This window comes from Drosophila sechellia, chromosome 2R (genome assembly GCF_004382195.2).
Source record: "Drosophila sechellia strain sech25 chromosome 2R, ASM438219v1, whole genome shotgun sequence".
Classification (NCBI taxonomy): domain Eukaryota; kingdom Metazoa; phylum Arthropoda; class Insecta; order Diptera; family Drosophilidae; genus Drosophila; species Drosophila sechellia.
In genome coordinates this window covers 20,757,157-20,778,345 of record NC_045950.1, presented here as the reverse complement: position 1 = coordinate 20,778,345, position 21,189 = coordinate 20,757,157, and the positions used below count along the sequence as shown (strand labels likewise).

At 48.1% G+C, this 21,189-nt stretch overlaps 1 protein-coding gene across 1 annotated transcript; it reads right to left on the bottom strand.

Annotated features, from left to right (window-relative positions):
* Positions 1-1,088: 1,088 nt before the first annotated feature.
* Positions 1,089-20,896, bottom strand: LOC6618889 (homeotic protein distal-less). Its single transcript, XM_002043101.2, has 7 exons — positions 20,143-20,896; positions 18,031-18,206; positions 15,836-16,029; positions 2,362-2,503; positions 2,182-2,286; positions 1,899-2,115; positions 1,089-1,756 (listed from the first exon to the last, which is right to left on the bottom strand). The coding sequence occupies exons 1-7, from the start codon at positions 20,271-20,273 to the stop codon at positions 1,738-1,740; spliced, it is 984 nt and encodes a 327-aa protein (XP_002043137.1). The 5' UTR covers positions 20,274-20,896; the 3' UTR covers positions 1,089-1,737.
* Between the last annotated feature and the right edge of the window lie 293 nt (positions 20,897-21,189).

Sequence of the window (21,189 nt, the reverse complement as noted above, 5' to 3'; positions counted from 1 at the left end):
ATTTTCCAGCTTCCTTCCGCCCTCCACGCAGATACACAGATACACTCACCGGCGCACACAGAGACACAGTTGCCACTTAACTTTTTCAAGTGTAATGCATTAATGTGCTGCCGTCGTCCTGTCCCGCATCCTGCAGCCGCACCCCCCGCCCCTCCCCCTTCATTCCAATCCTGAAAGGACAGCCAATGTCCCTGGAAGTGGCCCTCAACTCGAACAAAGTGCGGTTGTTTTATATTTAAATTTTCTTTATTTTTATTGGGGCTTTTCGCTTTTTTCTGCTGTTTGATTTGATTTAAAAATTAGATTAGTTGCTAAAATTTAAATGGGGAGGGGAGTCGCTAGGCTCTTCTGTGATTTGTGTTGCCATTTTCTAGATTACAACTAATTAATTAAATGCTAGCACATAAGGTTTGTTTATGCATTTCTCATTAATTTGATTTCGTTCGAATTTGCCATGTGTTTTACTTTATTGTTTTGTTTACATTGCAATCGCGCACTCAGACAGACACTCACTCATCCACTCGAATATATTCATCGATTCATAAATTCATCCACGCACTCACTCGCACTTTAGTCGGTAAACTATCAATTATTTCCTTTAGCTTTTGCTGTGGTTAAATTAAACTAGGGTGAAACACACGCACTAATTACCACTTAAACTAGATTATGTTAATCCATAATTACATCTACAGCAAGCTCAGCAGCGAGTCGAATTTCGAGTCTGAATCTGAATCTGAATCTGAATTCACCTTGATTCGATTGTTTAAATGGGATCCCTTGACATTTGATGCACACATTTGATTCTGCATGCGGTCTATACAAAATGTACACTTGAAGCAATTAGTTAACGCCCAACAGGTTGGTAAATAAGATTATATTGCACAATAAAGAACGAAACCGGGCTCCTCTTCTGGGTGCAGGAAAATAAAAAAACAAAAAAATTAAGGGGCATTTATGGATTAGAAGGACTTTTCCTTTTGCATTTGAGATCTGATTTTACTGATTTCTGTTGCTCGTTCTTTTGCCTTTTTTCGACTCTTCTACTCAAGAACAAATCACTCGAAAGAAACTCTAAGATCAACAGCTGATTTCCATTTGTTTGATTTCATTTATTTACGATGTACTCTTTACGATTTATACTTTGTTGTTGCTCACTACATATAGTTACGTTCATATAGATAGGTTTATACATAGTTAATTTGCTAAATTAAACAAAATTAAAGGACACGTTTCATACTCTCTCCTTGCTTCTGTGATTGAGGAATGTTCTCTGCTTTAAGTATTTTTTCTTTTCTTTTTGTGTTGTTTGTGTGTGTGTGTGTTTTCGTTTTTTTCTTAGCTAGACTACATTTTAGAACGACTTTATTCACGTTGGTAAACATATTTATATTACGTTTCAAATGTACAAAACTTGACGCTTAACTTGCCAGTGCTCTCGCTCGCTTCTTTCTCGACATTTCATAGATATTTTACAGGTTGCTATCATGGTTGTTTATTGTTTATTGGCTAAGATATCGTGTGCTGCACTGCCCCGTCCCCGAAGGCCCTGCCAGCGAGGTCCTGCCGCTGAAGGAGGTGCTGGGCCTCCGCCTGGGCCTGGTGCTGCTGCTCGAGCTGCTCCAGCTGCAGTTGGTGCCCCAGCTCCTGGCAGGAGTGCTGGTGCAGGGACTGGTGCTGCTGCTCCAGGCTCAGCTGGTGCTGCGTCCAGGCAGCCGAGGGCAGCTGGTTCGGATGCTGTTAGACCGCCGGCCAAACACTGTGTGTGAAACGGATCAAGGGAAATGGGGTTAGCGGGGTTAGGAGACTTCGAAAGGGGGATGAGGGCTGGAGCTGGCGGTAAACGGTCTGTTCTGATTCATCGTTTACAGCCAACTGGGTATATCGGGCTGGAAACTCACGTCACTAGTGATGGATTCGTCTCGGGCTGGTACCAGTACTGGGGCACATAGCCACCCATCTGGGGCGGCGGGTTGTGGTGGTGCGTCTGCGGATGTAGCGTTGCCGCTGGATGAGGTGGTTGTGGCGTCATTTGGGGCGGCGGCTTGTGGTCGATCCAGTGCGGTTTCTGGTCCCACGGCGCTTGCGTCGGCGGACTGAGGCCCGTTGGTGGGAATTCTGTGGGCACAAAGGCAGCTGATGAAGTGGTTTCTTGACGCTGGGCCTCCGCGCAGGCAAACTCACCAGGTGAAAGCTCGGACACGGGTGTACTCGATGGCGTTGGACTGTGTCCGGGAGGTAGATAATGTGAGGGTGAGCCGCTGTTCGAGCCACCGCCGTTATTACCGCCTGTGGAATGGACAAGAGCGAGAGTTCCATTAGTTTCTTATGCCGCCCAGAGGAATCTCCCGTTTGCTAACTCACCACTGTGCATTTGATTGGGGCTGTGCTGGCCGGGATTGGGTCCTCCCCCGCCCAGAGGCATGCCGCTGTTGGTGCCCGGGCCCTGGGCCGCCTTCATCATCTTTTTGTACTTGGAGCGTCTGTTCTGGAACCAGATTTTCACCTGCAAGCAAACGTTGAACTCGATTAGCGTGGGAATCGGCCATAAAGCAATTGATTATCGACTAATGCGACCCGACGGCATCCTTAATCGGGGCAGAACCCCGCTAACAGATTCATTTACAGCTAGAGATACATATACTGTGTATCGTTGGCAGCTTTTCAAACAGCTTTTCAGTTGAAATTAAGAGTGAACGCTTGTGAAAAGCGGCTGGCAGGAAAATGGCTCTATAAACTATGGATTTTGGCAGCGTGCGACACATATTCGCGTCTTAATCGCGCTGAGATGTGTTTCATCAGTTGCGAAACCCGTATCTTTGAAGCACTTGAGGCGACGGCAGCCGAAAAGTATCTCGCGGATACTTTCAGTTTTCATTTGGAGCTGGAGCTCCAGCTGCTGGTAGAACTAATTGTGCGCTGAGCTGTGAGTTGTGAGTTGTGAGCTGAGAGTTGTGAGTTGTGAGCTGGCGGAGCACTTCACTTTTGAAAGCCCCGCAGCTGAAGCTTCGCTGAATCCCCGGCCGAGTCCGAGTACGAATCTGAGTCTGACTCAGGCCCCTTTTAAATATAGATACAAGCAGTAACAGCGCGTATCTAATGCTGCTTATAAGTGCGAGTATCTGCGAGTACGAGTATCTGCGCCTGCAATCTTGTACATTGATTCTGCCATGGCGTCCACGTTGAGCTAACATTATGCACATGTACATGTACTCGGCATTATAGATACTGTACCAGCACTAGCTATATAAACTTGCCCGGCCAGACTTGCTCAAGGTCGTTCTTCGCGGTTGGCTGAATTTTTGTAGCGCCGCTGGAGCTCGCTTTTTGTGTTTGGCGAATTTCACTGACTTTGGGCTTTCGGTTATTCGTTTTTGCTCATAAAACAGTCGGAGGAGACTCGGCTTTTATGTGCATTCCACCCATCGATTTCAATTAGCCGATAGCTACCAGAATTGACCGTCCGTTCGGCCTGGGCTATTCGCTCCATTGTCGGATCATTGACATTGGCAGCCCCGAACTGCGGTAGCCGAAATCCACGATTGGATTTCCATTTCATTTTAGTGTTCAATCAAGCGCGAATCGTTATGTCAGGCGGCACAGATCACCTCAGTTGGAGATACTTTCGGCTACTGAAAATTCATCTTTTCACATCTGGGTTGTACCAAGCAAAGGAAGGAACTGCCCTAGGAAACATTATTTTTCGAGCATACACATTTGTTTAGATGTTACGCAAGGCAGGCCAAGCGAAAAATCTGCGGCAATAGTAGAAAACTGTCGAGGTCTCTAAAAAGCAGTCACTTTTTGAAACATTTAATCAAACACTTTTCTATGTCACTTGGCATTCACAGAGCTGAGCAGGTGTCAAAACTAATGGTCAGCAGCCTCTCAATTGTCAGCTTTAGAGCCACGATCCAGCGAGTGTGTATATTTATATAAAAAACAAAATAAATGCTCAAACAAGATAAGCGAAATATCAACTCAACAAGTTCCCCTTTGCGAAGACGAAAAAAGTTTGCATGAGAGTAAAAGTGTCTTTCGAATCCATCGGACGGACAGACTGTCAAATGTCAATCAGCCTTATGCCGTTCGCGTTCTCTCTTGCCCCCGCCCCGAATTTGTACCACTTTCGCATGGACAAATATGGCAAAAACGGCAAGAAATTAGCATGTCACTGTGTCAACTCCACAGCAACCACAACGGATCGAAGCTGCCTGCTCGGCATTATCCTTTTAACCCACTTCGAGTCAGATAGTCAGATAGTCAGATGGCCAGCATGCGGCAGCAACACTTGCTTGATCACTTCCGCAATATGTCACTTGGCATATAATTCATGCAGTCAAACGCAGAATTGATGGCTAGCCAAGAGTCTGAGTCTGCGCCTTGGTCTGGGATGGCATGGGATCTGGGGCCTGGGCTTCCGAGGCGGAGGCAGGGGCAGATTACAGATGGGTTTTATGACGACGGCAACGCGCTTCTCCTGCAGCCGCTGCTAGATCTTCACAGCCAAGTGGCTGGCGATGACGGGGCTCCAGATGGAGATGGAGCTCTAAGGAGATCTGAAGCCACCAGGGAGGAGCGCGGAGTAAACGCCACTTGGAGCGGGCTTTCTAATTGCGAGCACTTGCCGTTCGAGCGACAAAAGCCAGTCACAAAGACAGAGACGGAGACGGGGACACCTGTGTGCCCCGGCAAGTGGTAACTGGTTCCGTGGGGCATTGCCAAATGTGTCCCAGGCCCCGGCCAGGCTCTAATTCATTTGACAGTTGAGCATTTAAAACGTGGGAAAAGATAAGCCAATCCGTGGTAAAGCCAACCGATCCGTCTATTGATTTGTGTGGGATCCCTGGCTGTACGATTTTCCGCTTTCCGCGGAAACACTTCACGTCATCGCCGTTTTTCGTACATATTTTCCCTGATAAATCACGCCGCAACGAGCCGACCGCCCCTTGCCAAGTCATAAACCGGAGGAGCCGCCCTTCCCTCGAACCCACACACAAAAACTTACTGCTTTATTAGCAAAGCTGGCTGGGAGATGTGCTAAGTAAATAGAGAGACGGCTCGGACACAGAGGCCTTGGCTTAATGACACCGACACCGCCCCAAAAACGTTCCATGGAATAGAGTCCGATGCTCTCCAGTGGCAGGTGGGCACTGCGAGGTGGTTATGGAGCTTAGCACCCTGGGACCTGTGTCCTCTAACCCCAACCGTTTTTGAATTCTCAGCTTGAGGAGATCTCTTTCAAATCCTATTGTGTAATCTTGACAGATTGTGAGATAATACAAATTAATTACATTCTTCGATCCTTAGTATTTAGTTAGCCCATTTCTAATTATATCCACCTCCGATCTGATAGGGTATCTCAGCTTCTTCCTTTGGCAGCTGGCTGTTGCAAATACATTTCCTCCTCGACCCGCCAACGATGTCTGTCTAAAAAGCAACTAAAATGTTTATGGCTTTCCCCGCCACCAGGGGCAACTGCTGCAACAACAACGATCTGCAGCAACAGCCGCAGCAACAACAAATGGCGAGGCATGAAATGGTCTCAGTTTTGTTGCCACAAATTTATGGCTACCAAACCGAGTTTTCCCCTCATTGTTCTCAGCTTGTTGCTTGTTATGTTCGCTGATGTTGCTGCCGCTTTGGTTTTCATTCATAAATTCCGTGCAACAAGATTTTAGCATTTTTGCAGCACATTTTTGGTGCGAGAAATTTCAATTTGCTGGCCAAAGCGGTTAACATGAAAAACACTTTTTGGCGGCTTCTTTCAGCGGTGGCTTTGAGTTACGGCCAGGACCGGAGGCATTGTCTTAGCCGTTGATTAATAGCCGCATACGATTACCCGCTAACTTGGGATTATCGATTTCCGATCGGTATTCGCAGGCGCCAAATCCAAAGGTGGCTAAACTTGCGATTAGCTCGCAAATTGATAACCAAATGCCCCAAACGGGCCATTGCGCATACGCCCTGTGAGTAGCAGTCGCAGCTCAAGATCATCCGGATCACTTTCGTTTTATTTTCGGCTACAACCCGCCTGGCTGTCCACTTTTATGAGCAACAACTTTCCTTTGAGTCGCGCAGCACGCGCCAGCTGACCAAACGGTTTTTATCGCGCTGCAATCGCCAGCAAAACGCGTGCAACCAGCTTGCGCGGCAATTTTTAATTTATGCACAAGGGGAAAATCGTAAAAAAAAGCACAGAAACCATAAAAATTTAAATAGGCGATAGAGTAGGAGAGAGAGAGGATGAGGGAGAGGGAGCGGGACAGGGACAGGTAAAAATCTGAGCTGCGCGAAATAAAATTTTGATTTATGATCTTGTCGCTGAAGTTGTTCGTCAACAGCCGGCGACGGCAAGTAGCGTGTTTGCTGTGGTTGTTGTTGTTGGCCGAAGCTGCTGTACAAGTTTGTTGGCGCAACAAGTGCTTTCGGCCAGTATAACTCACTCGCCGACGGTGGGTCAGTCAGTCATTCATAAAAGCAGTGGCCGCGTGGCACTTTTGATTTTGTTGCCGTTGCTGTGCTGTTGCTGTTGCTGTAGCTGTGTCTTTATTTTGGTAAGCGCATGTTCGGGCCTGATTTTTATCTCGGGACAGTTAAAAACAAAAAGTAAAAGCCAACAAAACGCATTTAATATATTTCTCACTGGCCGAAGCGATTGCAAATGCGCGGTTGAAGCGATTGCAGCGATTGTTGCTGCCGCAGCGACAACAGCAACTGTTGCGTGTGCTGAACGCAGCCAGTTGGAGCTGGGCCCACCCTCGCGAGCAGCAGAAGATACTGCCCCTTCCCACTGGCGGCCACAGAAACATCGGCATATTTCTTCCTCAACTTCTGCCGCCAAGAAGGCCCAAGCCCCGCGTCCCCCGCCCCAAGCATGCTCTTTTGACTGCCATGGTTGACGGATTACGCAACTTGCCGGCCGTAGCATTTTCATTTTATTATTGTTATTATAAACTCTCCGCATTGTCGGTGGCGTTTTTCATTGTGCTTGGAAAATTTGAACATTGCATGCGATTGTTTGTTGTTATACGCTCCGCGCCAGCAACAGCAACAGCAGAAAAAAACAGCACCAACAGCTCAACAAAAAATTTGTTTATAATTTTGAATGCAGCGAGCGGCAGCGGCAACAACAGCAACAACAGCAATCGCCGCCAGGCAGGCAATGACTTCGAAACATATACAACAATGCCATGTCGTGGCAAAATATGGGGAAAAAACGCTACAAAAAGTTTTCTTTTGAAAAGGTTTTTGTGTTTCCCGTGTGGCGGGCCTGCCCTAGAGTCAAGTGTCACGCACACTCCGTGCTCTGTGCTCAATGCTCCATGCTCCATCCCCAGTCGCAGCCTCAACTTTCAGCTCATTAAAGCCAACACCGCATGCTAAAGTCAGTTCAAGTTCGCTGCCTAAGTCTTTCGTTCTTGTTAGCAAGGAGAGCGAGCCGCGGAAAGGGACGGCTATAGGGCTTGCAATGGATGGATGGGGCAGAGCAAACAGAAATCTTCGCCGTTGCGAAGACGTGCAACCAAAGTGATTTCCAAATAAAACCGTTGCGGGCTGTTTTGGGCAACGCCTTCCCGAAAAAACGAAATCCGAAAACAGTAGAAAGGAAAGCGGCAGCAACAGAGTTTCAACAAAAAGCGCTCCCAGGCTTCAAGGCCAACAACGCAACAACGCCTTGAATACGCTCCCCTGCTCCAGCTCTGGACGCAGTTCGGACCCGGCTCCATGGAGCAAGATCGCTGCCAGCAAATGAACGCAAGTTAACACCGGCCGATCCGGTCCAGTCCAGGCCCAGACAAATTGAAAGCAAATCGATGACCGTTCAAAGTTGAAACACGTGGCCGCAGTGCAGCGGGGCAGCAACGCAACTCTGACCCCGTGGCAACTTGTGAACTTGTGGCAGCTTGTTGGTGGCACGCACGTGGGGCGGCTACCGCAGCCCACTGCATTGAAGACAAATTAATTTGCTATTAATTCCACGCTCATCGGAGCTACTGCTGCTGCTCCAGCCGCATTTCAAAGTTCACTGAGCCCCAGTGGAGCCCAGTGGACATTGGGATGCAAAGTATGCGGTCGACTGACCATTTTTGGGTCACCGCCAGTGCCGGTGCCAGTGCGCTTTTCCCTCGGGGGCCGCGCACGTTGTCCCAGCTATGCCATTGATCTTTATCAATGGAGCCGGAGAAGGAGTTGCACGCCGATAGAGTCGCCAGTGCCATGAATGAAGCTCTCGGCGATCCCGGCTAGATTCATTAATTTATGCATATATAGGCAGTGCGGTGCGTAAAAAGTGAATGAGATGAGCGAAACCAGAAGGCACAAGACGCAGACCAGGCACCGAGCTCCTGGCCAGTTATGAGCTGCGCCAGTGGTGGCAGGCCCCTGCTTAATAAACAATAAATATGCAATTAAGCAAGGCCAGACGAGAGAGCTGTTTATATAAGATGCTCCCTCCGTTCTATAGCCTCTCTAATAGCAATTAACTCCGACTTGGCCACTCGGATACTTGGATACTTGAACGCTTGGACGCTTGGACGCTTGGATACTCGGATACTTGGAGACTTGGGGACTGAATCGAAGCCATCGGCGATGCGATCGTGGCGGCTGCTAATGAGAAACGCGGCAGCGACGAGAGGAACAATTTTTATAGACGGCTGTGTATAAATGAAGATATTGATCTAATTTCTATATAGCCATGATTGCTTAATCGCCAGTCGCAGCATTTCACCAGCTTTCGACCCGAACTCGCTCAAAGTCATATTAATTATGTTGTTAGGCCGGCCGAGTCTGGAGCAGAGCCTCTTTGGTAACGGAGCTGGGATTCTGGCTAAGTCGAGCGACAAGTGCAGCCGCATGCCAACCGCCAAATTAGCCGCAGCCAAGGACAAATCGAGCATTTTACTAACTCAATTAGTGCTTAGCTGGCCGCAGAGAAATGCCTGGGTTGCCATTTCGAGACCACTCCAGTTCGGAGAATCGATTAACGATCAGGGACCGATCAGGGAATCAGCCGAACGGATTGTACTATGCACTCTGATGGCTGATGACGCTCATCCGGCCCAACGCGATTGTCAATCGGTCGTGGATTCAGACTTCTTGACGCGATCGCCTCGCATTGTGCAACAAAGTGCTGTTGTCAAATCCGGAAACTGTTCCCATGTTCGCTGCGAGTGCGAGCCATTGAAAGCAAAAAACAGCGACTGCTGATCGCTAAAAAACTGAAAACTGAAAACTGAGCACTGAACACTGAACACTGAGCACTGAAAAACGCCCCAAAGCAACGTTCAAAGCTGTTCTGACTGACTGGCATGCAATGCGACTGAGAACTTTGCTTTTTGATTCACCTGCAAAGCCTTGAAATTTTGTAATTCTAATTCGCCGCTGAAACACTGACTCAGTTCAGCTTTTGTAATCCATCAGCGCGGCAGCAGCTCGAAATTATGATGAAAAAAATCAGCAGTAGCAGCAGCAGCAGCAGCGGCAGCTGACGTACACAAATTGTTCAACAATAAATCGGCGGCAGCATTTGATCAGCAATTGTCAAGGTGAGATTTTAAGCAGATACAAAAACAATAACTGCGATCATGACGACGGCGACGGATGGAGCAACAACAACAAGTGCAGTTTCAAGTAGAAGTGGTTGCCCAAGGGGCGGATAGAGGGGCATGTTCACATAGTTAGTATCCAGTATAGATTTGTTTCGAGCGGACTCGCTTAGTCAGTCGACTTTCTGCAAGTCGCAGTCACTTCTACAGTCACTGAAAAATTTTAGTCATGTCTAAATTAGTTTTCCGCTTTTTACTTGTAGCAAGTGTCAGTGCAGATAATTTGGCACTATGTATGGTCATTAATTCTTGGAGATGGCATGGAATACTGGGGGCTGACTAACTTGCTGGCCAGGTCTGGTAGATTTCCGTACAGCTGCAGTTGGGGGAAACCCCGAAACTTGTTTAATATTAATGCGATTCTCCTGAAAGTCCAATCAAAAAACACTCTCAATCAAGCTGCACTTCGAACTGGGCCCTAACAATAGACCCAACTGTGGAACAACTGAAAGTGGGGGAGTCCCATTCGATCTTGGGAAAGGAAACTCCTCGGTGGGTGGGGTGCACTTCATCGGCCCGGCCATCAAGCTCAATTAGATGGCCCAATTATAAGCAGTGTCCAAGCAGCCATGGCCGCCCCATCAAATGCACTCCAAGGAAGGCATTTTCCGCACGGCTAACCAGATTCCGGAGCAAAATTAAATGGGGAGACGGGATGGCCGGTGACCCCTCGGCGGGCAGAAATCATTTTGTGGTCAGATCCATCGGCCAGATAATGACAAACAAAACTGGGGGAAAAACGCTAACAAAAAAGTGTGGCGGCTAATTGTGCAATTTATATAAGCGCATTCTTTCACTGGGCTGGTTTTTGTTCGCTCGGGACTGGTAATTTAAATATTGCTCTTCGGTGTGGTGTGTCCCTCTGTTTTTTGAGTTCGGAGTCGGAAAATGAAATCATGGTCAACTGACTATTATTTGTCGCTTACACACAGTTTCCCTATGCATTTTCACAGCCCGATCATGATAGTGCTGCCAGCAACAAAAGAGTCGAAAAAGACCCGCGAGTTAACCAAGCGTTAAAAGTTTGTTGTCTCGCCATTGTTGTCGTTGGGGAAAAACCTCCAAGGAAAATTTAAGCCAGTTGATTTCCGATCTCCCGCCATCCACCCCCTCGAGTCCGCCTCCATCAGTGCATGCCGGAAAGTCCCGCTTTAATTGGTGTCAGAGTACAAGGCTGCTGGGGATGCGATAGCCAGGACATTCGAGTGCGGCTAATTGGCATCGCGTTTACAAGGCCAAACAAGTGCAGAAGGGTTGCGGGTTCGTCGGTTCGATATCTGCAAATTTGAGAACCAATTAAAATATGAAACCAGCCTGTGTCTGCCGAAGAGCCACCCACTGGAGCGGGCTATCTCGGCGTGCCCGGGCCCATCACTTCCTTCCAAACCAGTTGGGCCGCAGCCTCCGAGTCTCGGCAATAAAATAATAATTATTATTATTATCGCATCGGAGAAATCTGCCAACCAGGGGCATCCTTGGCTCCGCATCTGGACAGGGCTTGTTTACCTTTCCGCCGTGTGTCAGCAAATGAAGCCGTAATTAACCCTGCCTGCCTCGCTCGTTTTGTTGGCCAATAGACCGATGGCCAAGATACCCAGGCACTCCAGCTATGCGCGATAGTCGTAAAACTTTATTTATTTGAATACTCTCACTTGAGCAGGCCCATAACTGCCTGCCCCCCTGCCGCCCCTCCATCGGACGCTCGTTGGGGCATTTTGTAATTTCCTGAGCGTTGCGTACGATTTTGATCGAAACGCTGACGGATGGGGCTGCAAATGGAGCCGGAGCTAGAGCCAGTTTGAGCATTTTGAAAGCTGCCAATATTGTGAATGAAACGCGAAACTTGCTTTCAGCACAGGGACCTCAAGCTGGGTGGAAAGGCGAGTTTAGTTGTTGTTGATGAACCCATTCTGAAGGCGAGAGGAAGCTGTAAATGTTGGCTGGGGAACCATTAGAGGTTACCCTATCCCCCAGGCTTCTGGCTTTCATTTTTCCATCTGCAGCACGAGGATGCAATATATGTTAGCTAGGGATTGGACGATCAGATACTTGTATAAAACTGTGTTACATGCAGAAAGTTGTCTCTTTGGAAACTGGTCCACTTTGGGTTCTCATCCATAGATCACTCATGTCAAGCCAAGGTATTTTCAAAGCTTTCAACTCTTCAGTACTTGTATCTTTGACACTGGTCTTTCAGCTGGAGCATCTTTTTGGCACGCTTTGTGGGTTAATTTGTGTTTCGGATCGCTACCTGCCAACGCGAATTATGTCAGCTGCAATGAGATTGCACAAGCAGCACATAGCCACTCATCGGAGCCATCTGCGATACATCCACGAGTCCGGGTATCCACATGTGTCCGCTTGGCTCTTGACTGGCGTTAGATTGAGCTCTCTTCAAAATGCAAATGCGGTCGCCGGAGGAAGATGAAGAAAGGGGCTTCGAGGAGGGGGAGATCTGCTGGAGAACCGCTGTGGAGAAATTGAGAAACGCTCGCTCGGCCGAGCTATGCATCATTGTTAATGGCAACTTGTTTGTTGTCGAATGTCGCTGCTGCTGCGGCTGCTGCTGCTGCTGCTGCTGCTGCTGATGTTGCTGCTGCCACTAGTGTTGTTGCACCAGCATCAGCATTGATCAAACTTAATTCAAAGTTCCTGTTGCGCGAGCAGCGGTGCAAATTACGACACAGGGAGGCAGGCGGGCGGGGAGTCGCTGGTGTTGCTGCTGGGTCCGTCGCCGATGTTGCAGCAATATGCGTGCGATTAAGACGCAAGTGCGGCTGCTTAGTTACAGCGTATTATGTGCCATAATTTAATTGACATTGCCCGCGTAAATCAGGCAATCACTGATCTGATATACGATGTGTTGCTGCTGCTGCTGCTGCGGCTGCTGCTGCCGCTCTGTCCGCAGCATAAACGAACGTGAGCTGAGCATTTAAATGCGGTCAGCCAGTTTTTCATTTTTTCTCGCTTAGCCGTTGATACTAACTAGACACTTGTATTATTTAAATCAAGTTGTGCTAGTTTTTTTCCTAATACAATAAAAACGCGCGCATTTTTTGCCGCTGCCGTCTGCTGTGTGTATTATTTGATGTGGAAATTAATTTAATTTCGTTACAAGTATTTTGTTTGGCCTGGAATTCCAGCGAAGTATCATTTTGGGTTTCTCCGCGGAGTCCATGACCTTTGCGCCATACCAGAGCGTTGGCCACGTCTCACATTAGGGGTGGAGCAGCAGACTTATCGCGGCTTGGAGACCCCAGCCCCCAGCTCGCCGAGAAGCACCAGCCGGCGAAGGTGTGCACCGTGGGCGATGCGTCTGCGTCTGCGTCGTCATCAGACCAAGTCTGATCTGCGTGCAGCGGAGATTCGCGGAGCTACAACACACACCACACACACATCGACGCGGGCGGACTCATAAGCGGGCGTTGTTGATTTTTGAAGACAGGCCCGGGCAGAACCATAGACCCACAGCGAAATGTTAGTGCAAATAAGTAAGAAACTAAAACATGCGGCAAAGTCCACAACTTCTATTATTTCATATCCATCTATCGTTAATGGTAGTTTTTAATGTATGTTTATAATTGCTTGTATAAGATCAAGTGATATTACTTTAGAAGAAAATTCCCTTAGCTCGCACAATCCAAGATGCATATATATGTAGTTTAGTTATGCAACTTGGAGCACTACCAATATTTTTTCCTCGACTTTTGCCCCTTTTTCCTGGGTCTCTTGCTCCCACAAGCGCCGTTTTGGCAGTTCGTCTGCCAAATCCTTTGTTTTCAGCCAGCGTGGCCTCCTACAAAATTTCGTGGCTTTTGTGGCCGTCTCGTTGAGGTTGAAGTTGTTGTGGCTGATTCCGTTGTTGTTGTTGCGCCTAAGAGCCTCGGCGGAGGAACCAGATCAAAATGTGCCGATATGAGCTCATAAACACGCAGTTTAAAAGTATTTTTTATTATTTTATTTCATTTTGCTTGGCGGGGGTTTGTTTCTGCTCGTCTCCGTTTTTCGGGAACGAAGATCGGAGCCGCGAAGCCTGTTGAAAGGGTCTCGCACGGACTGTACATACACTTTTGTCTGGCGCTGTCAGCTGAACTCTGCTTTTCGGGCAGCGAGAACATTTGGCAGTCCACTTGACCGTTCTATGTAATTATTCAATTAGTCGGGGTGCAAAAACGAGCCAGATAGGGGGAAACAGTAGCCGGGATTTTGCTCTAATTGAAACTTAATTATTCTCCGAATGCTTGTACACACTCCATCCAAGTGTTTCTGTGCTCTGAGCTCATTAACAGTCACCGGATGCACTTTCAAATCAAGCGAACAGCAAGTGGCCAAGTGAAAGATGCAACTGGCAAACGAGTTTTTGCTGCCGAAGCAGCAGCAGCTAAAAAATCATAATAAAATTACCATAATTAAAAAAAGGCCATAAAACAGCAAGTAGTATGCCACATTTTTTTTTTTGCGGTAATGTTCTCGACTTTTTGCACAGGGAGAGTGGCTGCTGCTGGCCGGCAGGTGTTAGAACGGACAAGTTGCTGTCAGCTGAGAGCTCGGACTGTAAGGCACAACAACCGAATTGTATAACACGCCCCGAAAAACAAAAACTCAATAGTAGAAAGCCACCCCACCGCCCTGAAGGCTGAAGGCCATTAAGCTGGCCTGGTGTTTGTGCAACGCATAAATCTTAGGGCCAACACAACGGTTTGTTTGCACGGCCCAAACATTGGCGTGTACTGGCGACTAGCCTCTGACCATCCCAGACCATCATGACCAGGAGGAGCAGCTCCTGAACCTGGCCAAATCAATAAAAAACTTCCGTTGCTCAAACGACGAGGGCGGTTTTAATTAACACGCGGCCCGAGTTTCGCCGTCCGCGCGGAAAGCGAAAGCGGTCAAGACTTGCACCCCAAAATGCAGTCATAAATTCAGGCTTTTGGCCAACTGTTAAGCGTTTAACCCCTTCAAGGCCCGCGTCCACGGAGCACTGAGATAGATCGAGTTGATTGTGTCGCTGGGGGCGCAGGGGCGTGGCTATTTGCTTAGCTGCCTCGATTGACAGCTGCCACAGTCGCGACTTTGGGAAATCAGGGTCTCTCCCGATTCTGCGGGGTGACTAACAATGGGTCTGGCTTTTGTTGGGCTCCATACCCAAACCCAAACTCAGGCCCAGGCCCTGGCCCAGGAGAATTTATTACACAGCCGCCGTGTGGCACGCCCGTTCTAGACCCGATCCCCGGCACCCGCTCTCCGAGCAACGGTGTGCAGTACATATTCAAATATGTATCTTGATAAACAACTTGCGGCGGAGCAACACCCACGCCACCAATACAATGCCAGTCCCACAAATACAGAGGGTCTTCAACTTGTTTTACAAGTTTTCCTTACAACATTATTGCGGCTCTCGCCCCGCAGTTTCGGCTTCTGCCCCTCCGTCGTGAGCACATGAACTTTCGTGGCACACTAATTCAATTAGGAAGCCCACGCCCACTATCAATAAATTTCTCAAAACACGAGACTCATTCACGGCACCGTTTTGCAAACGCTGCTGGTTGCGGCTCATCTGGAAAGCCATTAAATGGAGCAGTGGTAACTAGACGAACTGGGCATCGAGTCTGAGTACTGCAAATACGAGTACGACTATGAGTACTTGACTTGGGTGGGTGTTGCCTGTGACAATGCCGGCCCCCGCCCCCGGGAAACCTCCCTGCCGTGGGCAGCAGCGCGTGCAAAAACAAAACCGAACGGCAACTGAAAAACTTTTCACAAAGTTGACATTGACACACGTGGAGGAGCAACAAAAAGAACATTACGATATTGCACATACGCCCGAGTGGCGTGTTGTCAAGGGAGAGGGTCACAGGCGTAGGAGGTTGCCATTGTTACTTGCTCGTTGTCTTGGCTCGTTTGTCAGTCAGCATTAGAGACATGTCAACAATTCAATTGGGAAAACGCCAACTAACCACGGGCACAGCCAATGAAATGGTCAAAGGATCCTTGCCCGGGCTTAGGGGCGTTGGTGGTTCGAAGGGTAAAACTTCCCCTGTTCAATGTGGAGTGGCCTTTGCCAAACTTGAAATTTTGAATTATGGCACAAACGGTATTTATAATATTAGTATAATATTTATATTTACATATACACTCATTAGTAGGTAGACCAAAAAGAGATGTAATATCTTAGATAAGTAACCCCGTTCGCTGACCGCCAGATTCCCAACCACAGAGATGGAACTCACCTGCGTTTGCGTGAGGCCCAGACTCGCCGCCAGCTCCGCCCTCTCCGGCAGGGCCAGGTATTGGGTGCGCTGGAAGCGGCGGTTGAGCTGCTGCAGTTGCAGCGAGCTGTAGATGGTGCGGGGCTTGCGCATCTTCTTGCCCTTGCCGTTGACGCGGAGGCCGGAGTCCTCGCACTTGTCGGAGATGGAGAAGTCTGCGGAGGGAGAGGGGAGAGAGAAAACAATGCGATGAAAGGAGCAGTTGGGTAGAGTCTGTAAATGGCAGGCTGGAACTGGGCAATGATGAATTTATAATCAGGCTATGGAATTATGGCCAGAATGGCCCTTTTTGTGCCAGTGCACCAAATGCATATTTATGAGCGAATTCCCGCGGCAGCTGGAATGCATGAAACTGTTACATTTATGGACCTGCATTAATTGCAGCCGCATCGCTTAGAAATCGCCGGGCCCCGCCCGCTCCACTCGAATATCGATTCGTTAAGTAACTTGTAAATGTCAACGAATTAGCGTTAATTGCTGAAGCGAAAGTTCAAAGCACTCCACACGGAGTTGTCCACACAGCTCATAAAACTATGATGATGATGATCGGCCGACACTCAAGTTCAATGAGCGACGACTGCAACTGTTGACGTTGCTAATTGTTCGAAAACAACACACGGAGCCACCAAACGAACTATTATTAAGTGCCAAATATGGCCACAGGTGTGTATCTGTATCGGTATCGGTATCTATATCTCTCCGTATCTGTACCTGTGTCTGCCATCCGAGTGTTGGTGTCGGCCGTATATTTTTGGCGCCCGAGCAGGCGCACGTGCTGCACACTCTTAATGGCAAATGGCAAGACTCAGTGCGGCGGAGCAGCAGAGATGGCGGCACTCACTGTCATCTCGGCCACCTCCGCCACCCAGCGCCCATTGCTCGTCGTGGTCTTCACAGAGCGTTAGTATGTGCGAGTGGACAGCCGCCATTGGGCCAACTCACTCGGCCACTGCCACACATTCGCCCATAATAGAATGGAGTAATTAATTAAGGCTTACGAAAGCCTAATTGCAGCAATTATGATTACAAACACCTGGGGATTCCTTCTAACGATCAGCTGCTTTGCAGATCTCTTGGCCAGGTCGAAACGGTGCGCAAGTGAGGCGGTTTCAAGAGCAAGTGCACCAAGGTTAATTGGCCCACGTTGCGTATGAGTGACGAAAGTCAAAGACAACAAATGGAGGCTGGCTGAAGCGTTGGCGTTGCCGTTGCGTTGTCGTTAGTAATGCTTCCACTGTTTTTACAGCTTCTGGCGGTGCTCACATCCCCGACAATGGATAAAAATGAATTGCTTTTCACTCACCGAAAAGCGAAACTGCTCAACCAAAACACATCGAAATAGCAACAAATTGTTCAACAAATACGAGAGACAGTCGCATCAGCAGCAACAACGAGTTGTCACAGTCAAGCGCGCAATTATGCCAGAGACTGGGAAAATGTTCCAAAAAACATAAAGAACACACAAAAAGCAGAGAGATGTAAAAATAAATAAAATGGGAAAATTGCACGTACGTGGATGAGCAACAAAGAGCTTCCAGAGGTCCCACAATTTCAATAGAATACGTTTCATGGGAAGCAAAAGTAACATAAATGTCAAAAAACAACTTGCGTGTATTATATTTTACCTAAAGCTTAACCTGGCATTTTGATTTTAGTACAGTCTTAAAAAGGTTGTGTCAACTTAAATGTCTTTATATATTAAGCAAGTTAAATTTCCAATGAAGAGTTCAATCTGTACAGCTTTATAACTTATTAGTGTGAAATAAGAAGACCTTAAAAGAACAACTTAGTGGGAGATCTACGAGAAAGGAAGTGTAATAATGAGACACAGTGAAGCCTGATATCTTTATCTTCGATCTGATGGTTAAGTACTTCTATAGCCGATTGAAATTGAAATTTGATAAAAGTGAAAAGCACCGCAGTCGCAAGAGGACAGTGAAGGCAGCCTAATTGAGACGAGTCGAACTTGAAGTCAACGAGCAAACAAAGCCCGCAGAAGGCGACCACAATGGCTCTCGACGGCGTTGAGCTCTCGAGTTCAAGTGTCGCCAAAAAATAGACAAGGAAGCAGCGAGCGAGATCTTGAAAAGATCTCATTCCCAACAAAAGACCCGGATCTCTAGGGGAATAGGTATGGGACTGGGAACAGTACTTACCATCCTTCGGTGGACTGGCGCAGGGCGGGGCGTAGCTGCCCAGATGGTAGCCGGAGTAGGAGTTCTGGTGCATTGGCGGGAACGGGTAGCCGAGGGCGCTGCGCGGACTGGGGAAGCCGGAGTCCTGGCCGCCCTGCGGTCCGAAATGCTGATAGGTGCTCCGGATGCCGCCGTACCTGGAATGCCGCAAATGCACGGAAAATAATCAATACGGGGCTGTAATGTAGCTGTGGCAGTTGTGGAAGAAGCAGTGGAAGTAATGGAAGTGGCGTACACCGGCTGTGAATGTGAATGAATCGTGCCGGGGACAAAACTTTTCCTCCTTGCGTGTTTTGTCTACACTTTTCACTATTCACTATTAAATTCAAACGTCGCCGAGCACAGGACAAGCGTTCGGCCGGGAAAATATCTAAAAGTGGGCCCAAAATTTTTCATGTTTAATGCAAGAAGCGTCGAAACGAAAACTTTTTCTCTCACAACAAAAAATTAGGCTGGCGGAGAGGAAGGAAATTTTTGTCATGACTTCATTTACACAAACCAGAACCGAAACCAAAACCAAAACCAAACCAAAGCCCGAACTGGATGCGGCCTAATATATCAAAGAAAAATCAATACGAGTGTCAGAGTCGCTGTGTTTTAGTTTCGGTTTGGTCCGCAGTTCCGTTTGCAGTCCCGCCGCTCGCTTGCGGTAAATATTTTGTTAACGCTTTGCGGGCGAAACAGTTGAGCAAGTTCCCATGCATTATGTTCCGAGCGAACTACATGAAATATTCAATGCTCTCCTGGCCCCTCAAACACGGAAACGGAAGCGGGTCGAAAGCAGCAGAAACCGCAACGGACAGCGGCCAACGGACAACGGACAGAGGACAGCGGACAGCGGACAGCGAACAGCGAACAACATGGCAGCCACTCCGGGGACGGAGAAAAGTCGTGGCCAGGAACAGCTCCCGAGGGCTGGTCGGCGCAGCCAAGCATTCCAAGTCCCGTCCCATCCAAGAGCCCAACACGCACAAATGACAGAGCAGTGGAAACCGCAAGGCTCAAAACCAAGAATGCAATAAAATATGTATAATGAAAAATCGAATCGTGCGTTGGGAAAACAATTTGCGGCTGCAAACAGTTCGCCGAGTGAGCGGTAACAGTAAACAGACCACCGAGTCCGACTTATTGCTACCCCATGAGGAACGAGTAGTTGGATAGGAACAGAACCCTCCGGAGCAGACGCTTATTTAGCACACGGACCGGGAGTAAACTACACTTAATTGAATTTATTTTTGGCTTCCGCTGGAAGCCAGGCAGGCACCAGCATGAACTGTGAGCCGGAAAGTGCAGCTGAAGTTTTCTTAATCAAAACTAATAGTATAGCGAGAGCCCAACGCGAAATCGATCCCGAAAATAGTATCATAAAGATGGAAAGCTGACGGGAACTACTTTCATCGATTTAGTCCAAATCGAATTGGCAAATTGAAATTTAAAATTGTGAATTCGAATTGAAACTACATTTGTTACTTTAAAAGTAAAGTTTTAAGGAAGGCAAAATATGTTTTAACTTTGGCTTACATTGACAAATCCATAAATCTACAATTGGTAGCTTTAATTTTAACTATTATTATATTGTTATTATTATTGGCTATTATAATGTAATCTGTAATTAAGACCCTAAACAGTTATATGAACGACTTGAACAAGATCCTCTTGAGTTAACCTGACTTTATTTAACTGCTTGCTTTTACCAACTGTTAGTTGCTATTAAAAAAAATTTAATATGTTTATGGTAATGTTAATTTACTCGTAATATTGTAATCTATTTATGCAATTTTGCAGTTTGTAGTCCTATGCCAACTAACTTTTCCCCATGAGTTTAAAGACTGAATGGTTTTATGGTACTTATAGCGCTCTTTAGATTCATAAAAAAGATTCATATTAGAGTTTTGGGAACGCCCTAGCCACCAACTCCATTTTTCTCGGGTGTGTCAACTACTCTGCACAGATTGAGTTCCGATAGGTTTTGCTTTGGAAGGGTTGAAGTCTGGAGGAGATCGAGTCTCCGCACCAAAACACTTTCTGCTATCTTTCCGGTAGCTCCACTCCACTGATCTTGGGGACACTCACCCGGCGGCGGCGTGCTGCTGCAGCTCCACGAAGGCGGACTTTCCGGGGATGTTGATGCCGGGCGTGACGCTGGCCGCCGTGTTCCCGCCGTCCATGTACTTGGGCGTGTGCGGCGCGTCGGGGGCGTCCATGCCCGACTGGGGGGTGCTGGGAGGCCCCTCGTAGGGGCTCCCTAGGTCCGTGAAATTGAGCGTGTTGGCGCCTATTGAGGCCACTTTATCAAGAATTTTGACGGCTGTTCAGGGGGATGCGCGCGGGAAGGAAGTTCTCAGCGATCCGATGGCAATGGTCAGCTATACTTGGACAGTAGGAGTGTGTGGCTGGCGTATCTAAGGTTTTTGTAGGACACAATGTCTTGGCTTCAGTTCAGTTCGGCGACTGTGATTTGGCGGAACTGTCGAGCGCGTAAATCCTTTCAGCTGGCGAGGAGGCACTTTTCTCAGCACTGACACTCAACTTGTTAGCAACTCAACTCACTCGGAATTGCTTTCGTGTATCACTTCGATTTCTGGCTGTGCATATTCTTTGTCGATTTTCACGATTTTCAACTCCGTTTGCGAATCAATCAAATCAATTCATATCAAATCAGATAAGATCGGATCACATCAGATCAGATCACAACGAATCACTTTCTAGTCCGCGACGGATCACTCAGCTCGACGCAAGAACGCAGAAACGCAAGGCGCAAAACGCTACGACGGATCGACGACGGCAATTCAGCGGCGAGAACAGCGGCGACGACTGCCCACGAACAAAGTGCGTATACGACTAGGTGAGGTTTTCGCGGCGCGGTTGCGCGAGACTTCGACTAGCTGCGCTGTCGCTTTGCGGCCGTGCCGCTTTGCCGCTCTGTAGCAGTGGTGTGCGAGCGGTGCTGCTGCCATTCATCACCGTGCGTCGGAGCGGGACGGCTGCTGAGGCCCGAGTCGCCGGCAGCGACTCTCGCCGAGCGTCGCCAATCGGGTGGTTTGCAACCGGTTTTCTCGGTGGTGTCTCTGTGTGGTGGTGCAGAAACCGCACCAATACTATAAATTTCCCCGTTGCGGG

Bases quoted from the DNA above. Each gene is read 5' to 3' on its own strand.
- LOC6618889 (XM_002043101.2), bottom strand. From the start codon at position 20,273: ATGGACGCCCCCGACGCGCCGCACACGCCCAAGTACATGGACGGCGGG. The intron at 2,504-15,835 runs GTGAGTTCCATC...GTTTGCTTGCAG, and splicing joins TGGGCCTCACGCAAACGCAG to GTGAAAATCTGGTTCCAGAA. The intron at 2,287-2,361 runs GTGAGTTAGCAA...TCCATTCCACAG, and splicing joins CCCCAATCAAATGCACAGTG to GCGGTAATAACGGCGGTGGC.